General features: G+C 38.5%; 1 protein-coding gene across 3 annotated transcripts in view; it reads right to left on the bottom strand.

Moving 5' to 3' along the window:
* LOXHD1 (lipoxygenase homology PLAT domains 1) overlaps window positions 1-23,308 on the bottom strand; it is a 277,309-nt gene extending 254,001 nt beyond the window's left edge. For all 3 annotated transcript variants that reach the window (XM_043977280.1, XM_043977281.1, XM_043977283.1), the window contains exon 1: window positions 23,185-23,308. In XM_043977280.1, coding sequence (XP_043833215.1) covers window positions 23,185-23,308 — 124 coding nt within the window. The remainder of the gene's footprint in view (window positions 1-23,184) is intronic.
* Window positions 23,309-23,941: the final 633 nt, after the last annotated feature.

Here is a 23,941-nt window from a genome sequence, read left to right as displayed (position 1 = left end):
ATATGCAAAGTAAGTGGAGTAAGTGGAAGGTGATCTCAAAGGGAAAGACACTAGCAGCTAGGAGAATGGGAAGGACTTCTTGTAGAAAGTTAGGATTTGGGGGGCAGCAAGGTGGCACAGTAGATAAAGCACCAGCCCTGGATTCAGGAGGACCTGACTTCAAATCCAGCCTCAGACACTTGAAGTTACTAGCTGTGTAACCTTGGGCAAGTCACTTAACCCTCATTGCCTTGCAAAAAAAAAAAAAGAAAGAAAGAAAGTTAGAATTTACCCTGAGTCATCAAGGAAGACAGGGCAACTAAGAGGTCAATGTGAGGAGGCAGAGCTTTCCAGGCATGGGGGATAACTAGTGCAAAGGTACAGAGAGAAGAGGGAGTGTCATTTGTGAGGAACAACAAGTAGAACCATGCGTCTGGATTGAAGAGTATGAGGAGAGTAGTGTAAGTATAAGAATGGCCAATAAATGGGCCAAAGTATGAAGAACTTTAAATGCAAAATGCAAGAATTGATATTTGATCCTGTAGGTAATAGGGAGCCACAGAAACTCATTGAGCAGGAGAGTGACGTGTTAAGACCCAGGTTTCAGGAAAATCACCTTGACAGCTAACTGGAAAATAGGTCGGAGTGGGGAGTTACTTGAGGTAGGGAGAACAATTAGAAAGCTTTTGCAATAGTACAGGCAAAAGGTGGTGGGCTTACTCAGGGTAGGCACTTGCACTTTGCATCATAAGACCATAGACCTCAAACTGGAAGGGATTTTAGAAGTCAGACCACAATTTAGAACTATACAAATAGGCCTATAAACTGTGCATACCCTGTGATCCAGCAATACCACTAACTAGATATCTTAAGGAGATCAAAGGAAAAGGGAAAAGATCCATATTTACAAAAATATTTATAGCAGTTTTTTGGTTGCTCTGTGTGTGTGTATGTGTGTGTGTGTGTGTGTGTGCGCGCGTGCGTGCCCGCGTGCGCGCGTGTGTGTGCGTTAACAAAGAATTGGGAAATTTTTCAAGGATGCTCATTAACTGGGGAATGGCTAACCAAGTTGTGATGTATGATTGTGATGGAATACAATTGTGCTATTAAAAATGATGAGCAGGATAATTTCAGAAAAACCTGGGAAGACTTATATGAACTGATGTAAAGTGAATGAGGCAGAACCAGGAGAAGATTGTACACAGTAACAGCAATATTGTAAGGATGATCAACTGTGAAAGACTTAGCTACTCAGATCAAGACAATGATCCAACACAACACCAAAGACCTCATGATTAAAAATGCCTGACAGAGAACTAATGGACTCAGAATACAGATTGAAGTATATTTTTCCCCTTTATTTTTCATGCTTTTTAATTTTTTCATGGCTAATGCAGAAATAGGTTTTGCATATATAATGGCCATCCAGTTTCTTGCCATTCCAACGGGTGGAGGAGAGGATGAAGGAAGGGAGAGAATTAAGAACTGGAAAAAATGAATAAATGTTGCTGTTTTTTATAGAAAAGACACCACCTAGCCCTACCCATTTGTTTTACAGATGAGGAAAATGAGGCCTAAGAAGTGATTTGCCTGAGGTTGCACAAGTATAAAGTCCCAGAGCTGGGATTTGAACCCACATAGTCTGACTCCAAATCAATCACTTTTTAAAAACTACACAAAGCCAAGTGCCCTCCTGATAAAGTTATAAAAACCCTATAAATTAGATAGCATGTTAATTTCCCAACTTAATGAATTGAAAAACTGAGATTCAGAAATGTTTAATGACATTCTCAGAATCACAACTAGTTAAGTGACAGAGACAAGATTCAGACCCAGGTCTTCTGCCTCCAAGTTCTAGGGCCCTTTGGATTTCACCAAGGGTTCCTAACATTGGATAAATTATTTTAATATATATTTTGATAATTGGTTTCCTTTGTAATCCTATGCATTTTATGCATTTAAAAAAAGATTATTCTGATAAGGGGTCCATAAGTTTCCCCAGACAGTCCAAGAGGGTCCATGACACTCACAAAAAAAGATAAAGAACCCCCAAATTACACCACACTGCTTCCCTGGGAAAATTTAGAAGAGATGTGCTTTTAAATATCTAAAAAGCTGTAATATGGAAGAGGGATTGGACTTGCTCCGCTTGTCCTCAGAATGCAGAGCTAAAATTGATGGATGGAAATTACAGGGAGGCAGCTTTTTTTGGTTCGATATTAAAGAAGAACTTTCTAAAAATAAAAACTGTCCAACCATGAAATGAGTTGCCTCCCAAAGCAGTGAGTGAGTCTCTCATCACTGGAGGTGTTCAAACAGAGGCTATATTTTTTTTAAAAATCTGTATTAAAAGGTTGCACAAAAGCCCAATTTTTATACTGACTGGTTGTAAAACCCCAAATGAGCTAAGTATAAAATGCTTTAAATCTCATATAAATAAATGCCTAAATCACATATAAATATCAGCTGTTGTTATTATAACCATTTGTCAGATCAAGAGGAAACTCCAATGGTCCCCAAAGTTCCACAAGTCACTGAGGGTAAAATGAGACATATTTAAAGTGCTTAGTACAATGCCTGCCACATAGTAGCCGCTTAATAAATGTTTTCTCCCTCTCCCTGGTTTCCCACTTTGGGCATCAGCCACAGCTTGACCAGGGTATCCAACAGGCTATAGTTTAGCATACTCTCTTCTATTTTAGGTGGATCCCTGTGAGCTCATTATTGTAGCTGAGAGTGGGAAAAAGAATGCCCATGATTCTCCTTGTCTTCCTCTTCTTCCCTTATTCACTTCACTGATCATGGAAAATCCTGTTAATACTCTCTTTGTAAACTTGAATTTTAGAGGCTGAAATGGAATCTTGAAAGCTCATGCAATCCAACCCTCCCCTTCCAAGCATTTAGTGAGTTAGCAAAGACTGAAAAGGTGGAAGGACACAGCTGGGCTCACATAATGGAGTTAAATTTTTGTTGGCTCCACCTGCACCTGGGTCAGGGAAAATGAGGAATTTAGGCTAGTTTCCCATTGTACTCAGTGCTGACGTACAATGAATGGTTAGGCCAGACAATCTTTTGTGAGGTTTGTGGTAAAATGCATCATCGAATTTGGCAGTGAAATGTCCACATCAGGCACCTGAGAAGCCAGAGACTCCATGTCTGTCCGCTTCATTGATTTCAACCACTCAGTTGAATGTTCATGTTATCTGAAACAGATCTTTTCCACATATAACACTGAGTCTTGTCCAAATGATTGGTTCCAGTCAAGATCAGTCAGCATAAAGAATGTACAAAGAAGGCTAGGCTAGGGAACAGGTGGTGTGAGATTCTAGTTCACTCTCTAACTGTGTGAAAAGGAGTAGTCACATCACCTTGGGCAAGTCACATCACCTCAGTCTCAATTTATCCATCTACAAAGTGGGGAAAACATTTTATCTTTCCAATCTTATCTCATATTATTCCATTCCATGCACTTTACACTATAACCAACTTGTTCTATTTTCTGTCCCCTTTACTACTCTATCCTTCTGTTCATCCTAGTCCCAATGCCTGGAATGTCCTACCAATTGTTCACCAATTGAACTCCTACATGTCTTTCAAAGTCTAAGTCAAACAGTAACTCCTTTCTCGGATTGCCCTCAGCTGGTGGTGATCCTGGTCATTCCTCGTGTGGCCCTATAGCTTGTAACTCTCTGATGTACATATAATATAATACTGTATATCATAAATCCCAGATTTGGGAGTCTTGTCCTCCTTTCTAGATAGTGAGCTCCAGAAGGGCTGTGATGATGTTTTTTTCTGAATTTTTTATCTCCCTTGGCTCTTACAACAGTGCTTTACACACACACTAAGGCCCCTAATAAATATTCGTTGTGTTAACAATAAATAACATTTATTTGATGTTGCTTAGTAATTTTTCAGTCATGCCTGACTCTTCATGATCCCATTTGGGGTTTTCTTGGCAAAGATACTGGAGCAGTTTGTTATTTCCTTCTCCAGCTCATTTTACAGATGAGGAAACTGAGGCAAACAGGGATTTTTTTTTCAGTCATGTCCATCTCTTTGTGACCCTATTTAGGGTTTTCTTGGCAAAGGTAATGGAGTGGTTTGCCATTTCCTTCTCTAGTTCATTTTACAGATGAGGAAACTGAGGCTAACAGGGTGAAGTAACTTGCCCAAGGTCACACAACTAGTAAGTGTCTATGGCCAGATTTAAATTTATGAAGATGTGTCTTCCTGACTCCAGGTCCAGCATTCTATCCACAGCACCACCTAGCTGCCCTAACTAGCATTTATATAGCTCTTTAAAATTTTGTAAAGCACTTTACACATATTATCTCATTTTGTCCTCACAACAACCCTGTGAAATAGAAGTTATTATTATCTGTAATCTAAAGATGAGCAAACCAAAGATTAGAATGGTCAAACAACTTACCAAGAGTCACACAGCTAATAAATATCTGAGGCAGAATTGGAACTCAGGCCTTCCTCCTGATTCCAAGTCTACTATCCTGCATACATTTTGGATAGAATACAATCTCAAAGAATTTAGCACTAAAAGAAACTTTGAGAAATTATCTAAACCTCTCACAACTTGCCCAAATTTACACAATATAGAAATAGAGTGGGGATTTGATCCTGTCTTCATTTCCAGATCAAGCATTCTTCCCTCAACAACCATTATTTTCTTTTTAGGAATAGTTGTTATTAGTGATAATACATTATTACAATACTTATTGAAATTTACTAAATACTTTCCATTTGTTCTTCCCAATCATGCTATAAAGTAAAGGAGGGATACATGATAATTCTCCCCAATTTTTAGATGAGGAAACTGAAGCTCAAAGAGGTGATATCATTTGTCCATGATCCCACAGTCCAACACACAGCATGTTTTTTTCTCAGTCATGCTGTTATGGAGATGCCATCGGCTCACTCAATCATTCAAGAAAGGGCAGGAAGCAAGCTCCCAATAAGCCCTTAGGTCTCTGTGGAGGGCTTTCAGGTAAAGCTCTTAGATAGGCCAGCTCCTTATCTACCTCTGAATGGGGCCAAAGGAAAAAATATATCTCCCATCCTCCTTCCTACTAGAAGTTGCAGTAAGGGAAATGGGAGTAATGACCTACTTTCTGTTCCCCAAATAAACTTCACACTTTCCTGCTTGGATATGCCATTGCATTGTAGGAAGTCTGGAAACCCAGGAAAGGGCCAGGGTATGAGGAGTTTCAAATTCCAAACAGAGGACTTTCTATTTGATCCTAAAGGCAATAGGGAGCCACCGGAGATCACTGAGCAAGAATAAAGATGCAGTCAGACCTATGCTTTGGAAAAATCACCTTGGCAGCTGAGTGGAGGATGTGAACTTATATAACACTTTGTTTTGCACCTCTTTAATATACTCATTATAAACATCTGTTATATGATAGTTTAGGAGTCATAGAGCTTGGTTAAAACTGTCTGCCTCTTAATGCCTAGGTAACCTTGGTTCAATTCAATTGAATAAATACTTCTTAAGTACTCACTATGTGCCAGGCAAGGTGCTAAGAGCTGGGGATACAAAAAGAAGCAAAAGAGTCCCTGCTCTCAAGAAGCTTACAATCTAATGAGGGAGACAACATGCAAACAACCAATGGTCAGCATTCTTACTTGAAGAAATTACTAACCTTGGGGCAGGTAGGTGGCGCAGTGGATAGAGCACTGGCCCTAGAGTCAGGAGTACCTGAGTTCAAATCCGGCCTCAGACATTTAACACTTACTAGCTGTGTGACCATGGGCAAGTCACTTAAGCCCAATTGCCTCACTATAAATAAATTTTTAAAAAAAAGAAAGAAATTACTAACCTGGACATATTTTCTTCATACAAATGTGTGTGTATTTTGGGGAGGTGGGGCAATGAGGCTTAAGTTGCTTGCCCAGGGTCACACAGCTAGTAAGCGTCAAGTGTCTGGGGCTGGACTTGAACTCAGGTCCTCCTAAATCCACGGCTGGTGCTTTATCCGCTGTGCCATCTAGCTGTCCCTGTGTGTATTTATTTGTAAGCAGATATCTATATCAATTCATAAGTAAATTCATGTCCTCCTTTGGTAAAATAATTGAACCTCTCTGACTCTCAATAGCCTCATTTGTAAGACAAGATTAGACCAGATGATTTTTGGTTTCTCTAATTCTATGATCCTATGAATTAATTCTTACCTACTTCATAGGGGAATGATAGTGATCCCATGGGTCCCATCTACATGTGAGGGATTGCTATCATTATCAGCATTAACTTTAATTAACCAGTGTCCTTAAGACCCTGTTATCAGGGATGGGTCAACAGTGCCTTTGGTGTTAGAAGCCTACCCCGATATTATCTCTACTCTGCTCTAGGAGCATCATTTCTAGTTCTTGGGAAAATATGTCAGCTGTATCCCAGATCCAGAGTGCTATGTCTGGGGTTTACAGAAGGTCTGGCCATGGTGCTCACAGTGGAAGTACTGTTCAAAGAGGCCCGCTGAATGCCTTGCTTTGTAGCTGCAGGAATAGAGAGAACATGGAGAGTCAGGGAGACTTCTGTTCAACCCAACTCAACTCAGTTGGCATTTGTGAGGTCCCACCCCAACTTTACCCCCAACCTGCAATGCATTATGCTAGGCAATGGGAAGATAACATTAAATAAGATACAACACTTGACTTCACAAATCTCGGAGTATCATAGGGGATTACAACACATGAGCAACTAACTATGCTGTAAAATAGAACATGAGAAATCTAGAAAATGCACAAAGTGCTATGTTAGAAAATTGATTGCTAGCTGGAAGGATCAGAGAACATGAAATGCCAAGAAGGCTTCCTAAAGGAAGTAGTATTATACTGGATCTTGAAGAATGGAGATGTCAACAGGAATCAAATCAATTCATTTCCATTCAAAGTGCATTATTAATCACCTACTACACACAGGGCACCATGAGAAGTTCTGATGCTACAAAGACAAAACAAAAAACTCCCCATTCTCAAGCGAGGAAGAAATAAGCACTTATATAACACCTACTGCATACCAGGCACTGAGCTAAGTGGGGTTTTGTTTTGTTTTGTTTTGTTTTATAAATATATTCTCATTTGATCCTCATAAAATCCCAGTAAGGTGCTATTATTATCCCCATTTTACAAATGAGAAAATTGAGGAAAACAGAGATTAAGTGACTTACCCAGGATCATAAAGCAAGTAAATGTCTGAGCCCCAATTTAATCTCAGGTATTCCTGACTCCAAGCCTAGCACTCTATCTACTACACCCCCTAGCTGTATCATGGTTTTTCTTTTAGAGGAGGAACAGAGAAGGGTTCATATCAGGCACAGGGAACAGAATGACCAAAGAACAGAGGAAAGAAAGTGTAAGGAATGAAAGACAGACAGTCTAGCATGCTTAAAGTGCAAAACATCTTAGGGAAAGGCAATTTCACCTGGAACATAGGGCTTTGGGCTTACAAGAAGGCTGTCAAAGCTTCCTGATGCTCTATCTTTTGCACATCTTCTCATTGAAATGAGGCCATTTCACCTTGCTCTTTGCTTCACCTTCAAACCAGGGGACATCCTGTTAGTCAAAAGCAACAGAGATGGCCAAGCCACTTCTAAGCCCAAGCCATTCTCCTCTCTCTAGGCCCAATCCCTACCTTCCAGGAGGTACTTAAAGGAACAAAGGCTGAAAATTTTAAAAGATAATTCTGAAAAGAAGGGGTGGGCAAGTTCACACTGAATTCACAAGATTTGGGGTACTTGATCAAGGTCACCATAAGCCAGAACAATCAAAGTGTATCTACAGGCTTGTTCCTGCCCAAGGTGGGTTCTCACCACTTGTCAGTGACTTTCTATGTCCTATGGGATTAAGTCCAAGTTCCTGACCTAACATTCAAGGGATTCCATGATCTGAATGAATTAATAATAAGCATTTATTACTTATTATATATTAGTGTTCGAATTCCTTCTTTTCTCTAACACATTCTTTTTTTTTTTTTGGTGAGGCAATTGGGGTTAAGTGACTTGCCCAAGGTCACACAGCTAGTAAGTGTTAAGTGTCTGAGGCCGGATTTGAACTCAGGTCCTCCTGACTCCAGGGCCAGTGCTCTATCCACTGCACCACCTAGCTGCCCCACATTCTTTTTTTTTTTACAAAGAAGGAGGCAGGAAGAAAAGAGGGGGGAAAGTACAAAAGAATATGGTGGAGGAAAACACAATTAATAGTCATAGCCATGGATATGAATGGGGTGAACTCCATAAAACAGAGGAGGAGAGCAGAATGGATTAGAAAACAGAATCCAATGTGTTGTTTGTTGTTTACAAAAAACTCTATTGAAACAGAAAGATTCACAGAGTTAAAATGAGGGGAAGGATCAGGATTCATTGGGTTTCAGGCAGCTTAAAAGGGTGAGGGTAGCAAACACCTCAGAGAAAGCAAAAAATCAAACATGGTTAAGAGAGATAAGTAGCTGTGTGACCCTGGGCAAGTCACTTAACCACAATTGCCTCACCAAAAAAAAAAAAGAGAGATAAGTAGTATAATTACATTCCACTTAAAGGTTCTTTATATAATGAGATACTAACAGTATTTAATATATATGCATTGTGAAAATGGATACCTTGATTTGTTTGAATCCCCTACTTATCCAGGTAATCAGGACAACTCACGAGAGCTGGCTGCACTGGCTAACACACCAACAATCCTTTGCAGTGACCAAAGTTAGCCTATGGACCTTCAAGATACATTCCTATCTTACCTACTGCAAGTTATGAGACTATGAACCTACCTGTTTGTGGTCTTATTGTCTTCAGCTCTCCCCCAGCTTTGGTTATGGGACTCTTAGAATTATCCTGTTTCTTGAGAGATATCTTCGTCATGCTATCTCCTAATCAAGCCATGAACTGTGAACCGTGAACTGCTTATGACCTTGACCCCTGGAATTCCTCAGTCCCCCTCCCCTTGATAATGGAACCCACTGAGTAAGTCCACCTTTCTCTCCAAAATTCCTTAACTGCCTTTCTTTAAAATGTATATAAACCCATACAACCTACTGCCTGGTGTCCTATTCAGCATATGCTGGAAAGTACCTATGCAGCATGTTAATTTTTTTCTTTTCTTCCCTGCTTAATAAAAACCTTTCTTTAATTGTACAGGCATTATCTTTCCCTGGTTTCCTTCCCTTTTTGGGAAGAAGGGGATTTAAATCTTGAGAAGTGGCTTTTGCATTCTCCAGTCTTCCCCTTTGGGAAATGTGAGATCTAAATTCCATCAAGAGAGGTTTGCCTCAGTTTACAGCATCAAAAAGCAGGGCATCAGGGGGGCGGCTAGGTGGTGCAGTGGATAGAGCACCGGCCCTAGATTCAGGGGTACCTGAGTTCAAATCCGGCCTCAGACACTTGACATTTACTAGCTGTGTGACCCTGGGCCAGTCACTTAACCCCCATTTCCCCGCAAAAAAAAAAAAAGCAGGACATCTATGTACTTAAAGAAAAAGTTATTCCCTTCTTTCCTTTCTTCCAGAAGCCTGGGCCTATTGTAAATATGGTTTCAGGGGGAGGGTGCTGTTGAGGCTTCTTCTCTTTCTATCCATAGGTATGTTACCATATTCTCTGAGTCCAGGCCAAATGATAGGGGCAGGGTGAAGGGGAGTTGAGGTGGGGAGAAGAGAGGGAAGGGAAGGGCTGGATTATTGGAATAGATAGATGGAGAGATTGAAGGATTGGATGGGTGGACCTTGGTCCTTGCTCCTTTTTTCAACTCTGCCTCAACCCCTAAAGAAGGGATAGGCAGGCTGGGTGGGTGGTTGGAGGTGGGTGCTGTTTCCCTGGGAAAACATCCTGAAGTGATCAGAGGTTGCTGTTCCAGGCAGCAGCAGTCACTCCTCAATCCCCTACCATGACCAGTAGGAAAATGTGCCTGGACTCAAATACAGTTTTGTGGGCCTTATACTCTCCCTTGCAGGTCCCCTGATGAGTAATCATCATGGCAGGGGAGGTTGAGGAAATGAAGAGAAGGAACATGGGTGCTAGGAAAATGAAATATTCAATAAAAATTCCAGTTGACTTAAATTTTGAAAAAGTAAATAAGCAAAAGGGGGAGAGAGAGAGAGAGAGAGAGAGGAAAAGTCAACCAAATTACAGGGAGTAATTAAGAGCAGAATTATAAAATTCTTTGGGGATGTCAAAATGCCCCTTTCAAAACTAGACAAATCTAACAAAAGGTAAACAAGAAAAACATTAAGGATCTGAATAGAACTTCAGAAAAGATAGCTATAATAGCTGTTAATTATGGAATGATAATAGAAAAGAATGTACATAATTCTCAGCTATGCTTGGCACATTTACAATAATTCACTATGGTTTAGAGCATAAAGCTCTCAAAAACAAATACAGAAAATCACAGCTACTGAATACATAATTTATTGGCCACAATGAAATAAAAATTATAAGTAAAAAGTATTTGGAAAAAAAGAATTCAAACTTAAATAGTGAATAAACAATTTAATTCTAAAGAATAGGTGGATTAAAGAGCAAGTTACAGAAACAATAGATAATTTCCTCAAAGAAAGTGACAACAATAAGATAACATACAAATTTGGGGGATACAGCTACTCTTAAGAAAAAATGTATATATCTAAATACTGTCATCATCAAAAGAGTAAAAGGATAGATCAATGAATTAGGCATGTAAATAAAGAAAATTAGAGAAGCACCAAATTAACCCCCCCTAAATTAAACACAAAAATAGAAATTCTGAAAAATCAAAGAAAAGATAAATGATATTTAAAACAAAAATGAATTTATAAACAAAACTAAGAACTGGTTTTTTTAAAAAGTAATAAAATGTTAACCAAAAGATCTATTAGCTAATGTGATAGAAAAAAAGGAAAACCAAAATCCTAATATAAAAAGAAATAGATAAAGGAGACCTCACAACAAATAAAGAATTTCATCAAAAATTATACATCAACAAAACTATTCATTTAAAAGGAATTGGTTATGGGGGCAGCTAGGTGGCACAGTGGATAAAGCACCAGCCCTGCATTCAGGAGTGCCTGAGTTCAAATCTGGCCTCAGACACTTGACACTTATTAGCTGTGTGACCCTGGGCAAGTTACTTAACCCCCATTGCCCCCCCAAAAAAATTAAAAGGAATTGGTGAATAAATATTCAAAAATTCAAAGTGCTCCTGGTAACAGAATGCTAAATAACCCAATCTAAGAGGAAAAAAATTAATGAGTCATAATTGAACCCTTAAAGGAAAAAAATACCCAGAATCAGATGGATTGAAAGGTGAATTTTAACAATTAATTCCAATACTATATTGTGTGTAAAAATAAAGAAAGTATCCTACTAAAATTCCTTCCATAAAACAAATGTGATCCTGAAATGCAAACCAGAGGGAGATAAAGAGAAATATTAAATACATATTTTAATGAATATCAATACAAAAATATCGAATAAAATTTTAGCAAAGAGGCCACAACATATTTAAAAGATTATATACTATGACAAAGTTGAATTTATGCCAAATATGCAGAATTGGTTTGATTTTAGGAAAACTAATAGACTATATTAATAACAAAAACAATAAAATCACAATATTATGTCAATAAATGAAGAAAATTATTTTGACAAAATGCAATATCCATTTCTATTTTTTAAAAAATTAAGCACAGGAATAAATGGCCTTTTCCATGATATAGTAAATAGTATAATAATAATAACTAACATTTACATAGCACCTACTATGTGCCAGGCACTATGCTAAGTGTTTCACAAATATTATTTCATTTGACCCCCTCAACTACCCTATGAAGTAGGAGCTATTATCATCATTTTACAGGTGAGGAAAGCAAAGCAAATAGAAAATAAGTGACTTGTCCAGGGTCACACAGCTAATAAGTATCCTAAGGTATATTTGAACTCAGATCTTGATTCCAGGCCTGACACTCTCTGAGTCTGGTGCACCACCTAACTGCCTCAGGAAAGTACCTATCTATCTAACCAAGAGCCATTATTAAATGTAACAGAGAAATACTACAAGCATTTCTAGTAAGATCAGGGGTAAGGCAAGATGTTCTATTTCATTGGTCATTTGATATAATGATAGAAATGTTGGCTATAGCAATGAGACAGGAAAAAGAGCTTGAGCAAATAACCAGAGGCAATGAAGAAATTAAATTATCACTTTTTGCAGGTAATATGATAGTTTACTTTAAAAAGTATGGAGAGGGGCAGCTAGGTGGCGCAGTGGATAGAGCACCGGCCCTGGAGTCAGGAGTACCTGAGTTCAAATCCGGCCTCGGACACTTAACACTTACTGGCTGTGTGACCCTGGGCAAGTCACTTAACCCCAATTGCCTCACTTAAAAAAAAAAAAAAAGTATGGAGAGGAACATCTAGGTGGCACAGTGGATAGAGCACCAGCCCTGGATTCAGGAGGACCTGAATTCAAATCTGGCCTCAGACACTTTACACTTACTAGCTTTGTGACCCTGGACAAGTCACTTAACCCCAATTGCCTCAAAAAAAAAAACCCTATGGAGAGTCAGCAAAAAATAATTTAAAATAATAACTCCATCCTGGGTAGCGGAGTATAAAGTAAACCTACATAATTCATCAGCATTTCTGTATATTACCAAAAAAACTCAACAGGAAGATATTTTTTTTAAATCCATTCAAAATAGCCACAGAATGTAAAAAATATTTAGGAATCTACCTACTAAGGCACACAGAATATAGGATATAACTACAAAACACTTTTTTATAGAAATAAAGACAGATTTTTTTTTAATTGAGCAGTTAACTTCCCCTTGTTGAACTGAATCAATATAGTAAAAATTACAATGCTGCAAAATGGATGATTTTGATTATATTAAATTTAAAAGGTTTTGTACAAACAGAAGCAATGCATCCAAAATTAAAAGGAAGGCAGAAAGCTGGGAAATAATTTTTATGGCCAGTACTTCTGATAAAGGCCTCATTACTAAAATATATAGGGAACTAAATCAAATTTATAAGAATCCAAGTCATTCCTCAATTGAGAAATGGTCAAAGGATATGAACAGGCAGTTTTCTGATGAAGCAATCAAAGCTATCTCTTGCCATATGAAAAAATGCTCTAAATCACTATTGATTAGAGAAATGCAGATTTAAACAACTCTACCTTACACCTATCAGATTGGCTAATATGACAAAAAAGGAAAATAATAAATGTTGGAGAAGCTGTGTAAAAATTGGAACACTAATGCATTGTTGGTGGAGCTGTGAACTGATCTAACCATTCTGGAGAGCAATTTGGAACTATGCCCAAAGGGCTATAAAGCGGTACATACCCTTTGACCCAGAAATACCACTATTAGGTCTTTTTCCCAAAGAGATCATAATAAAGAGAAAAGGACACCCATGTACAAAAATATTTATAGCTGCTCTTTTTGTGGTGGCAAGGAATAGAAATTGAGGGGTTGCCCATCAATTGGGGAATGGCTGAACAAGTTGTGGTATATGAATGTAATGGAATACTATTGTGCTGTAAGAAACAATGAGCAGGCAGATTTCAGAGAAACCTGGAAGGACTTGTATGAACCGATGATGAGTGAGATGAGCAGAACCAGAAGAACATTGTACACAGTATCATCAACATTATGTGTTGATCAACTGTGATAGACTTGATTCTGCTCACTAATACAACGGTAAAAGAAAGTTCCAGGGGAGTCATGATGGAAAAGGTTCTCCAAATCCAGAAAAAAAAGAACTGTGGAATATGGTTGCGGATTGAACCATACTATTTCTTTTGTTTTTGGTGCTTTTGCTCTGATTCTTCTCTTATAACATGACTAATGCAGAAATATGTTTAATGTTATTGTACATATATAACCTATATCGTATTACTTGCTGTCGGGGGGGGGATAGAGGGGAGGGAGGGAGAAAAAATTTGAAATTAGAAATATTATAAAAACAAATGTTAAAAACTAAAAAAATATATCATACTATCTGAATTAATTTGCATACTTATTACCATACTAATAAAACTACCAAAAAGTTATTCTAGAGAACTAGAAAAATAAAAATGAAATTAGTCTAGAAGAACAAAAGGTCAATAATATCAAGGAAAACAATGAAAAGTAGAGAAAAGAAAGTTTATCAGTACCAGATTGCAAGTTATACGGCAAAGCAATAATCACCAAAACTATCTGATATGCATTAAAAATAGAAAAACTTATTAAAGATTAAATAGATAAGATTCCAGAATCAAAAAGACATAGTAACATAGCATTTGATAAACCCAAGTATCCCAACTACTTAGGAAAGGACTCACTATTTGATAAAAAACAATCTATAAAAATTGGAAAGCATCTGACAAAAATTAGGGTTAATGCTACATGTTGCACTATATACCACAATAAGCTCCAAATGGATACAAGACCTAGATATAAAAATTCATATCATAAATTGGAAGATCAGAGGAGATACTTTATATGGAAAGGAGAAGAGTTCAGCTCTTGACCAAATGCAAAATAGAAAGAATCACAGGTGGAAAAAATGGACAAATTTAATCACAAATAATTTACCCAAACAAAATTGGCACAACTGAAATTAGAAGTGAAACATTTAAATGGAAAGCCAACTTCTCTGGTAAAGGTTTGATATTTAAGATATGTAAGGAATTGATTCATATACATTAAAACAAGAATCATTCCCAAAAAGATGAATGGTCATAGGGTATGAAGAGGCAATTCTCAAAAGAAGACACGCGAGTTATCAAGAACCATATAAAATGTTTCAAATCACTAGTAATAAGAAAAACGCAAATTTTAAAAACTGAAGTTCTGCCAAACACCCACCAGATGGGCAAAGTTAAAAAATAATAATTGTTGTAGGGGCAATGAGAAGATAGGTACATTAATAAACTCTTGATGTAGCTATAATTTAGTCCAACTATTCTAGAGAAAAATGTAAAACTATACCTTTAAAAAAAATCAGCAAATAATATATGCCCTTTTACCCAGAATTACCACTACTAGGCACATACTTCAAAGAATTCAAAAGCAGAAGGGAAAAAAGCCATACGTTCCAAAATATTTATAGCAGTACTTTTTATTGTATCAAAGAACTGGAAACAAAGGAGGTGTCCATTAACTGGGTAAAGGATAAGCAAATTATTGTATATGAATGTAATGGAATATCATTGGGCTCTAAGAAAGGGCAAAATGGACAGATTCCAAGAAATCTAGGAAGACTTGTATGAACTGATACAGATAAAGTGAACAAAATCAGGAAAACAACTTTTACAACAACTTACAGTGTTGTAAAGGAAAACACATTTGGAAGGTTTAAGAATTATCATCAATGTAATGAACAAGCAAGACTCTAGAAGACTCAAGATGAATCAAAGTTTTCCACCTGTTGGCAGAGTTGATGGAGTATAAGTGAAAATGAGACATAGATTTTCTGACATGGTCAGTGTGTGTGTATATATATATATTTGTGTTAAGAGAGAACTTTTTCTGTTGGAGTGGAGATGGAGAAGAGAAGGAGTAATTGTGATTAAAAAGAAGAGAAAGATTAGCTGGGGGGGGCAGGGCAATGAAGGTTAAGTGACTTGCCCAGGGTCACACAGCTAGTAAGTGCCAAGTATCTGAGACTGCATTTGAACTCAGGTCTTCCTGAATCCAGGGTCAGTGCTTTATCCACTGTGCCACCTAGCTGCCCAAAAAAAGAAGAGAAAGAAAAGGTCATTGGAGAAACATTTATAAAATACACAGAAGAGAGAAAAAGGAAGTTCAAAAAGAAATAGACAAGCAGGACAGTATTAGAATTACCATGTTGATTTCATTATTATATGAGTATATTTTAACTCAGCTGTAGATAATAGAGATTCGTGGCTTCCTATACAATTCTCTTTTTCTGCCCTTTATATATAAAAAGGGAAATATGATATTTGTTGATATCACAAAGAGAGAAAGGAGAGAGAGAGTGAAAGAATGAAAGGAAGAATGAAGGAAGGAGAGAGAGAGAGAAAAAAACATTGCCCAAGATGCATGGAAAGTTGCTAACCAATTTAATTTTAAAAGACACACCCAGAAAATAGAAACAAAGGTAGGTTACAAAGCATGAACACAAAGGCATGGCATATTCCTGAAAAATAGTGTCAGTCATTTTAAAGTTCAAAATGGCTTGAGGTGAGGAAATCTGTGATTAACAAAAAGGAATTTTTATCTATATTGCAGAAAAGAAGAGACTAAATCAAAGAGATATTTCACTGCTGGGTGTTTACGGGAAAATGATAATGGAGGATGGAAGGAAGTCAGAACTATCCAAATCTTATTTTGTGTCTGTTTTCTTTTGCCAAGAAATATGAGCTTTGGGCCAGAAAGAATGTAACAAAAATAGTTAATAGGGAATTAAAACCTGAAATAAGTTAAAATTACCAGGCCCAGGTGAACTTCACCTCATAGTACTAAAAGAACTGATAGATATGATTCCTAAGCTATTGTCAATAAATGATGTAAGATCTTTGCAAATGGGAGGGGTCATGCAAGATTGATTTAGACAGTTGTTTTCTTGATTTTCAAAAAAGGGAAGACAATAGAGTTTAACCTTAATTCCTAAGAAAATTCTAGAATCTATTATTAAAAGGGTAGTTGGTGAACATTTAGGGACAGAAGGAGTGATAACCAAGAGCCAATAAGGCTTCATCAGACTAACTTCATTTCCTTTATGACAAAGTTACTAGACTAGTAGATTAAGGGAACATCATATGTATATATATATATATATATATGTGTGTGTGTGTGTGTGTGTATGTATGTATATATGTATGTATATGTATATGTGTATGTGTATGTGTATATGTATATGTGTATGTGTATATGTATATGTATATGTGTATGTGTATATGTATATGTATATATATTTCACCAGATCCTTGATTAAATCTCTCCTGCTATCCTCATGAACAAGATGGAGACATATGGAGTAGGCAATTGTACTGTTAGGTAGATTTGGGAATAGCTGAATAACCAGACCCAAAATGTAATCATTAGTGACTCAATAGCAGCTTGGAAGGAGTTCTCTAGTGGAATGCCTCCAGGGATCTGTCCTTGGCCATGAGCTGTTTAACATTTTTTATCTGTGACTTGGATGAAAACATAGTCAACATGCTTGTCAAATTCACAGATGACACAAAGTTAACTAACATGTTGGATTACAGTCAGGATCCAAAAAGATATAACTGACTAGAATGACGGGCCATATTAAATGACAAAGCTTACGCATGAGTTTAAAAAAAAAATCAACTTTACAAATACAAGGTAGGGAAGGCCTGGCTAGATTAAAAAGTTCGTGTTTAAAAAGATCATGGGAGCGGGGGAGGTAAGCTCCAAGTTCAATATGAGTCAACAACACAATGTGGCAGTAATACTAAGAATCATAATGGTAACAGTAACAATATAACAATATAGAAGGGTATATAGAGAATAAAGGAGGTAAGAGACCAACTGCATTCTTCTCTCCTCAGATCATATCTAGGATTTCACTTTCAGTTCTGAGTGCTAAACTTTAGGAAATATATTTAGAAGTTAGAATGTGTCCAGAGCAGGACAATTAGAATGAAGGGCCTCAAGACCATGCCATGCATGGATCGGTTGTAGGAAATAGGAATATTTATCCTGGGAAAAAAGAAGAGTTCAGAGGGACCTAGGGCAATGAGAGTTGCAGAACATTATAATGGAAAGAATACTGGACTTGAAGTCAGGTAAAAATATGGATTGAATCCTATTCTTAATATTAATGAGCTTTGTGACTATGAGCAAGTCAAATAATGAGATAACAAAAGTAAAGATCAAATGAGATAACACTTGTAAAATGCTTTCCAAAACCTTAAAAGTGCTATGTAAATGCTGGCTATTATTATTATTATTATTAATAACTCTCCATTTATCCTCACAATAACCCTGGAAGGCAGTGATATTATTATCCCAGTTTTACATATGAGAAACTGAGGCTGATAAAATTTAAGTGACTTGCCCAGGGCCTCACAGCTTGTAAGGGTCTGAAAAAGGATTTGAACTTAGGTCTTCCTGATTCCATGTCTAGCACCCTATCCACTGTACCTCAGTTTCTTCATGTGTGATCCTCAGTTTCTTCATGTGTGAAATGCATTGATGATTATATGTAGTGTCTACCTCACACAATCTAAGAATTCAATGGCATGGGGCAGCTAGGTGGGTCAATGGATAAAGCACTGGATCTGGATTCAGGAGGACCTGAGTTCAAATCCAGCCTCAAACACTTGACACTTATTAGCTGTGTCACTCTGAGCAAGTCACTTAACCCTTATTGCCCTGCCAAAAAAAATTCCAATGGCATAGTGTCTGTATAGAGCTTCTTAAAGCTTTAAAAGCCAAGAAAATATCACCTGTTATTACTTTTCTTGACTCCAAAGGGCGAAAACAGGTGACAGTAGTAGAAAGGCAGATGTGGGCTGATTGAAAAGGAAACCATGCTAACAATTTAAACTGTTCACAAGTGGAATTGGCTGCTTTAAGGGGCAGCTCATGGTCCCCTCTCCTGGGATCTTTAAACAAAGTCTAGATGACGATCTATCTGGAATGGTGTGGACAGGATTCTTGGTCCAGAATGTGTTAGAATAGATGGTGCTCTCAGTTCCCTACCAGAGATTAGATTCCACAGTTTGGGGGTCCATCTGAAAGCTCCTGACAGTGGCTATGACTTTTCTAGATAAAAGGAAAACCAGGCCTTGGAGTCCCATAGGGAAAGCCTGCTTTCCGACCTCTTTTACTAGGAAGGAGGGATAGAAAAAATAAGAAAACCTATGGGAAAGTGCTTTCACATGCAAAAGGCTATAGCCATATGAGCTATCAGAAATAGGGTTAGCTTTATGTATAGGCAAAGTGGGAAACCATTTTAATTCAATTTAACAGGCAGCTAGGTGGCTTAGTGGATAGAGAGCTGGGCCTGAAGTCAGGAAGACCTAAGTTCAAATCCGGCCTCAGATACTCACTAGATGTCAAGTCATTTAACATCTGCCTTAATCAAGAAAGAAATGGCAAACCACTCCAGTGTCTTTGTCAAGAAAACCCCATGGAGAGTAGGGTCCACAGGGTTATGAAGAGTTAGACATAACTGACCAAAAACATATGCCAGGCATTGTGCTAGATACTAGGAATACAAAAACAAAAAACATATTCCTTCACCTCAAGGAACTTACACTGGATTGTGGGAAAATGAATCAATATAAAGTATATGCATAGGAAATATAATGTAATTTTTGAGAAGGGAGATTTGGGAAAACTTAAAGAACTCAGAATCACAGCATCGAAGACTTAGAGCTAGAAGGAACCTCAGAGTCAATCCCCTCATTTTACAAATGAAGAAATTAAGGCCCAGAGTGGGTAAAATACTTGTCCAAGATCACACGGTTACTGATCTCCATATGGGATCTGAGCCCAGGTACTCTGACCAGGGTTGTTTTTTTTTAAACCATTTTTATCATGAATCCTTCTGCAGTCTGGGGAAACCTAGAGACTACTCAGAATAATATTTTTAAATGCATAAAACAAAATCTATAGGATTGCAAAGGAAACTCATTATATTGAAATATAATTCTCAAAATATCTTTAAAAACAAGATCATGGATCCCAGGTTGAGAACCCCTGCTCTATGAGTCAATGTTTTTTTTTCTACTGTATCACAGCCTCCTCCTACTTTTAAAAGTAAAACACATTGATCCTTACCTGTATTTTTTTCATTTCATGCCTATAATACTAGGGTTTGGGCGGGGAGGGGGGGGGGAGAAATCATAAAAGTATTTTATTATGTTCCAGTTACATGTAAAGATAGTTTTCAACATTTGTTTTCATAAGATTTTGAGTTCCACATTTTTCTCCCTCCCTTCCTTCCCCCCTCCTCAAGACAGAAAGCAATCCAATATAAGTTATATATGTACAATCACATCACACATATTTCTGCATTAGACATGTTGTGAAAGAAGAATCAGAACAAAAGGAAAAAACCTCAAAAAAAGAAAAAACAAAAACAAAAAAGTAGAAACAGTATGGTTCAATCTGTATTCAGAATCCACAATTCTCTTTTCTGGATGGGGAGAACATTTTCTATCATGAGTTCTTTGCAATTGTCTTGGATCATTGCACTGCTGAGAAGAGCTAAGTCTATCACAGTTGATCATCACACAATGTTGCTGTTACTGTGTACAGTGTTCTCCTGGTTCTGTTCATTTCACTCAGCATCAGTCCACTTAAGGCTTTCCAGGTTTTTCTGAAATCTGCCTGTTCATCATTTCTTTTTTTTCATTGTTTAGAATTTTATTTTCCAAATTACATGTAAAAGCAAATTTTGACATCAATTTTTTAAAACTTTGTGTTCCAACTTCTCTTCCTCCCTCCCTTCCCACCCCCCACACCAAGAACTCAAGCAATTCAATGGAAGTTATACATAAGTAGTCATGGAAAACATTTCTACATTAGCTAGATCGTGAACTGCTCATCATTTCTTACAACACAATAGTATTCCTTTACATTCATATACTACAACTTGTTCAGCCTTTCCCCACTTGATGGGCATTCCCTCAATTTCCAATTCCTTGCCACCGCAAAGAGAGCTGCTATAAATATTTTTGTCCATGTGGGTCCTTTTCCCTTTTTTATGATCTCTTTAGTATACAGACCTAGTAGTGGTATTGCTGGGTCAAAGGGTATGCACAGCTTTATAGCCCTTTGGGCATAGTTACAAATTGCTCTCCAGAATGGTTGGATCAGTTCACAACTCTACCAAAAATGTATTAGTGTTCCAATTTTTCCACAATGTCTCCAACATTTATTATTTTCCTTTTTTGTCATATATATAATACTAATTTAACAAAGACTTTTTCCCTATAATAATTTGTTCTCGGGGCAGCTAGGTGGCGCAGTGGATAGAGCACTGGCCCTGGAGTCAGGAGTACCTGAGTTCAAATCCGGCCTCAGACACTTAACAATTACTAGCTGTGTGATCCTGGGCAAGTCACTTAACCCCAATTGCCTTACTAAAAAAAAAAAATTGTTCTCTACAAATGGAAAATACTGGCTTTCTTTGGACACAGCCCAATATCATAAAGGAGACTGACCTAGGTGTCTAGAGCCCTAACTTCCAGTCATGGCTCTGCCTATAACTAGTTACCTGTGTGACCTTAGTCAAGAGGGTCATTTTAGGGCCACCAGAGGATGCCTTTTCTTTCCAACTATGTAGTAACCATTTAAGAAATTGGGATTGTGCTGCTTTTGTATCCCTGACAGTGTTGAACACATTCTGGACATGCAGTAGCTACTCAATTGATATTTGTTGATTGATTATTTCACAGAATTGCTGAATGTCAGCAACAAAAGGAATCTCGGGGGCAGCTAGGTGGTGCAGTGGATAAAGCACCGGCCCTGGATTCAGGAGGACCTGAGTTCAAATCCAGCCTCAGACATTTGACACTTACTATCTGTGTGATGTAGGCAAGTCACTTAACCCTCATTGCCCCACAAAACAAACAAACAAAAGGAATCTCACAGGCTACCTGGTCCACCAGACATGAAAGACCTACAACATGGTCCCATGAGAAGAAGGCATCAAGCTCTTGCTGAGATACTTCCAGACACCCACCTGGAAGGTACCTTCATCCTCCCTGAAGCTGCTCCTTCCCAAGGTAGTCCGTTCTGTGTTGGGAGAGCTCTACTCATTAGGAAGGTTTTCCTTAGAGTAAAACAAAAATTTTCTCTCTACAACTTCCTCTCATTGGGAATCATGTTATCACAGACACCCAAGAGTTGGCAGCAACCTCAGCAGCCATCTCAGTCAGCCCCCAATGGGACTTCACTATCTTCAGTTCTAGCATCACCTGTTCAACATTCCAGACAAGTGCTCATCTACCTTGTACTTGAAGACCTCCAGTGGGGGAGAGCCAGTCCCTTCACAAAGGAGTGTGTTCTCTTCAGAAAATGCTCCGTTAGCACTGACTAAGGGATATGAGGGTGTGTTGTTGTTTTTTTTTCTTTCTCAAATCATGAAAATAGATCGGTCATTATAATCAAGACCAGCTGGTAACAAAATTGTGAAGTCAAAGAAATTCTTATTTAGTACTCCCAGCTTCCTTTTTCTTCTCCCTTCCCCCCTCACCCCTTCCCCATTCTGCTTATGTTCCTAATATCTATAATCTTGTCCCTATCAAAACTTGCTCTAAGGAGAGGACCTAATGAATTCATTTACACTGGGGTTTCAATAACAATGTGAATCGCCACCTCTAAAGAGAAAGTTAAAGAAAGAGCAGAAGGTAGGGCATGGGATACTGAAGTATGCTACCTCTTGAAGGAAGGTTGTTGGGGTGCAGTAGGGGTTGAACAGAAGTAGCTTGATCTTCACTACAAAAAAGATTACTATCAGGTCAAGAGGACAAGGCTGTGAGGAAAATGCTTTCCAAACCTTAACATTTTGTAGAGAAAGAGACAAGACAGAATCCAGTGCTACATTATGCGTAAAACAGCAAACCTGCATGGAGTAGTTGGGACTTCCACTGGATCTTTGGTTTGTTTCTTTTGTTTTTGTTTTTGTTTTTTGGTGAGGCAATTGGGGTTAAGTGACTTGCCCAGGGTCACAGAGCTAGTAAGTGTTAAGTGTCTGAGGCTGCATTTGAACTCAAGTCCTCCTGAATCCAGGGCCAGTGCTCTATCCACAGTGCCACCTAGCTCCCCCCTTCCATTGGATCTTGAAAGAGAGTTGGGATTCAAAGAGGAGATGAAGGGGGAAAACATTCCATGTGGGGAATTCCAGCCTGAAGGAAATTAAGCTGGAAAGTAGGAATGACCAAAGTTTTATAAAAGGACAATAAGTATATGCTTCCTCCCTTTTTTCCTTTCTCTCTGTCTCTGTCTCTGTGTATGTGTCTCTCCCTCTCTGTCTCTCTCTTTCTCTCTCCTCTCCCCCAACCTTTTTCTTTCTTCCTCCCTTGCTTCCCTTTTCCTCCTCTTCTAATCTTCATTATATTTCCTGCTTTTATCCCAGTTTCCTCCCTCCCTTCTTCCATCCCTTTTCTCATTCCTTTCCTCTTAGCTCTCCCTTCCTTCCTTGCTTCCTAGTTCATTCGTTCGTTCGTTCGTTTGTTCCTCCCTCCCTCTGTCCCTCCATCTCTCCTCACCCTGTAGGGACTCACCTCTGGTCTTGTAGTAATCATGTTCTAGCTCCTCTTCGTCTTCTGATTCATAGTTCAGCAGCTCCTCCTCATACAGAGCCAAGAAGTCAATATCTTTCTTCCTTTTCTTCCTCTGGGGCATCATTTTGCCAGCTTCCTATCTGCAGAAGGCTCTGGGCCTGGATCTTCCCTGCTCAGCTGCCCTTGTCTTCCTTTTACCCCCACCCCAATTCTTTGGCTGAGATCCTTTTGATCTCAGGGTTCCCTTCTAGAACTCATCCTCCTAGTCGTGGAGACAGGCACCAATCTGGGAGCTCTCCAGGGTCTCCTCTTTCTTTCCCTTGCTCCCTATCTCCAATCTCCTATGCTTTCTCCAACAAAGCTACCCCCAAACCCCCCCACACACACACACACACACATACGCACACACATGCACAGACACACTACCAATACCACGCCCACGCGGTGGTGGCTTACTTCACCAGCTACCAGTTGTCTCTGGGTTTTTTATCTCTGCCCTTCCCTACCTCATCCTCCCCTACTTCCCCCTCTTCCTTATATCTCTTCAACCTGCTCCTCCTCCCCTATCTCAAGCTGCCTCTGGGGTTTCTCCTTTGGGGCATCATCATTTATTCATCAGGGCACAGGCCTGACTGTAATTTCTTACTCCCCTTTCCCTTTCCTTCTCCCTGACTCTTCTGCCCTTTGGCCTGAATTAAGTCATGGGGCCCCTGGCATCGATTGCTGACTGAGCCACTCTCAGCTCCTTCTGGAAACG

Source organism: Dromiciops gliroides, chromosome 1, assembly GCF_019393635.1.
Source record: "Dromiciops gliroides isolate mDroGli1 chromosome 1, mDroGli1.pri, whole genome shotgun sequence".
Lineage (NCBI taxonomy): Eukaryota > Metazoa > Chordata > Mammalia > Microbiotheria > Microbiotheriidae > Dromiciops > Dromiciops gliroides.
The sequence above is the reverse complement of the archived record's forward strand: the minus strand, read 5'-3'. Positions and strand labels throughout refer to the sequence as shown.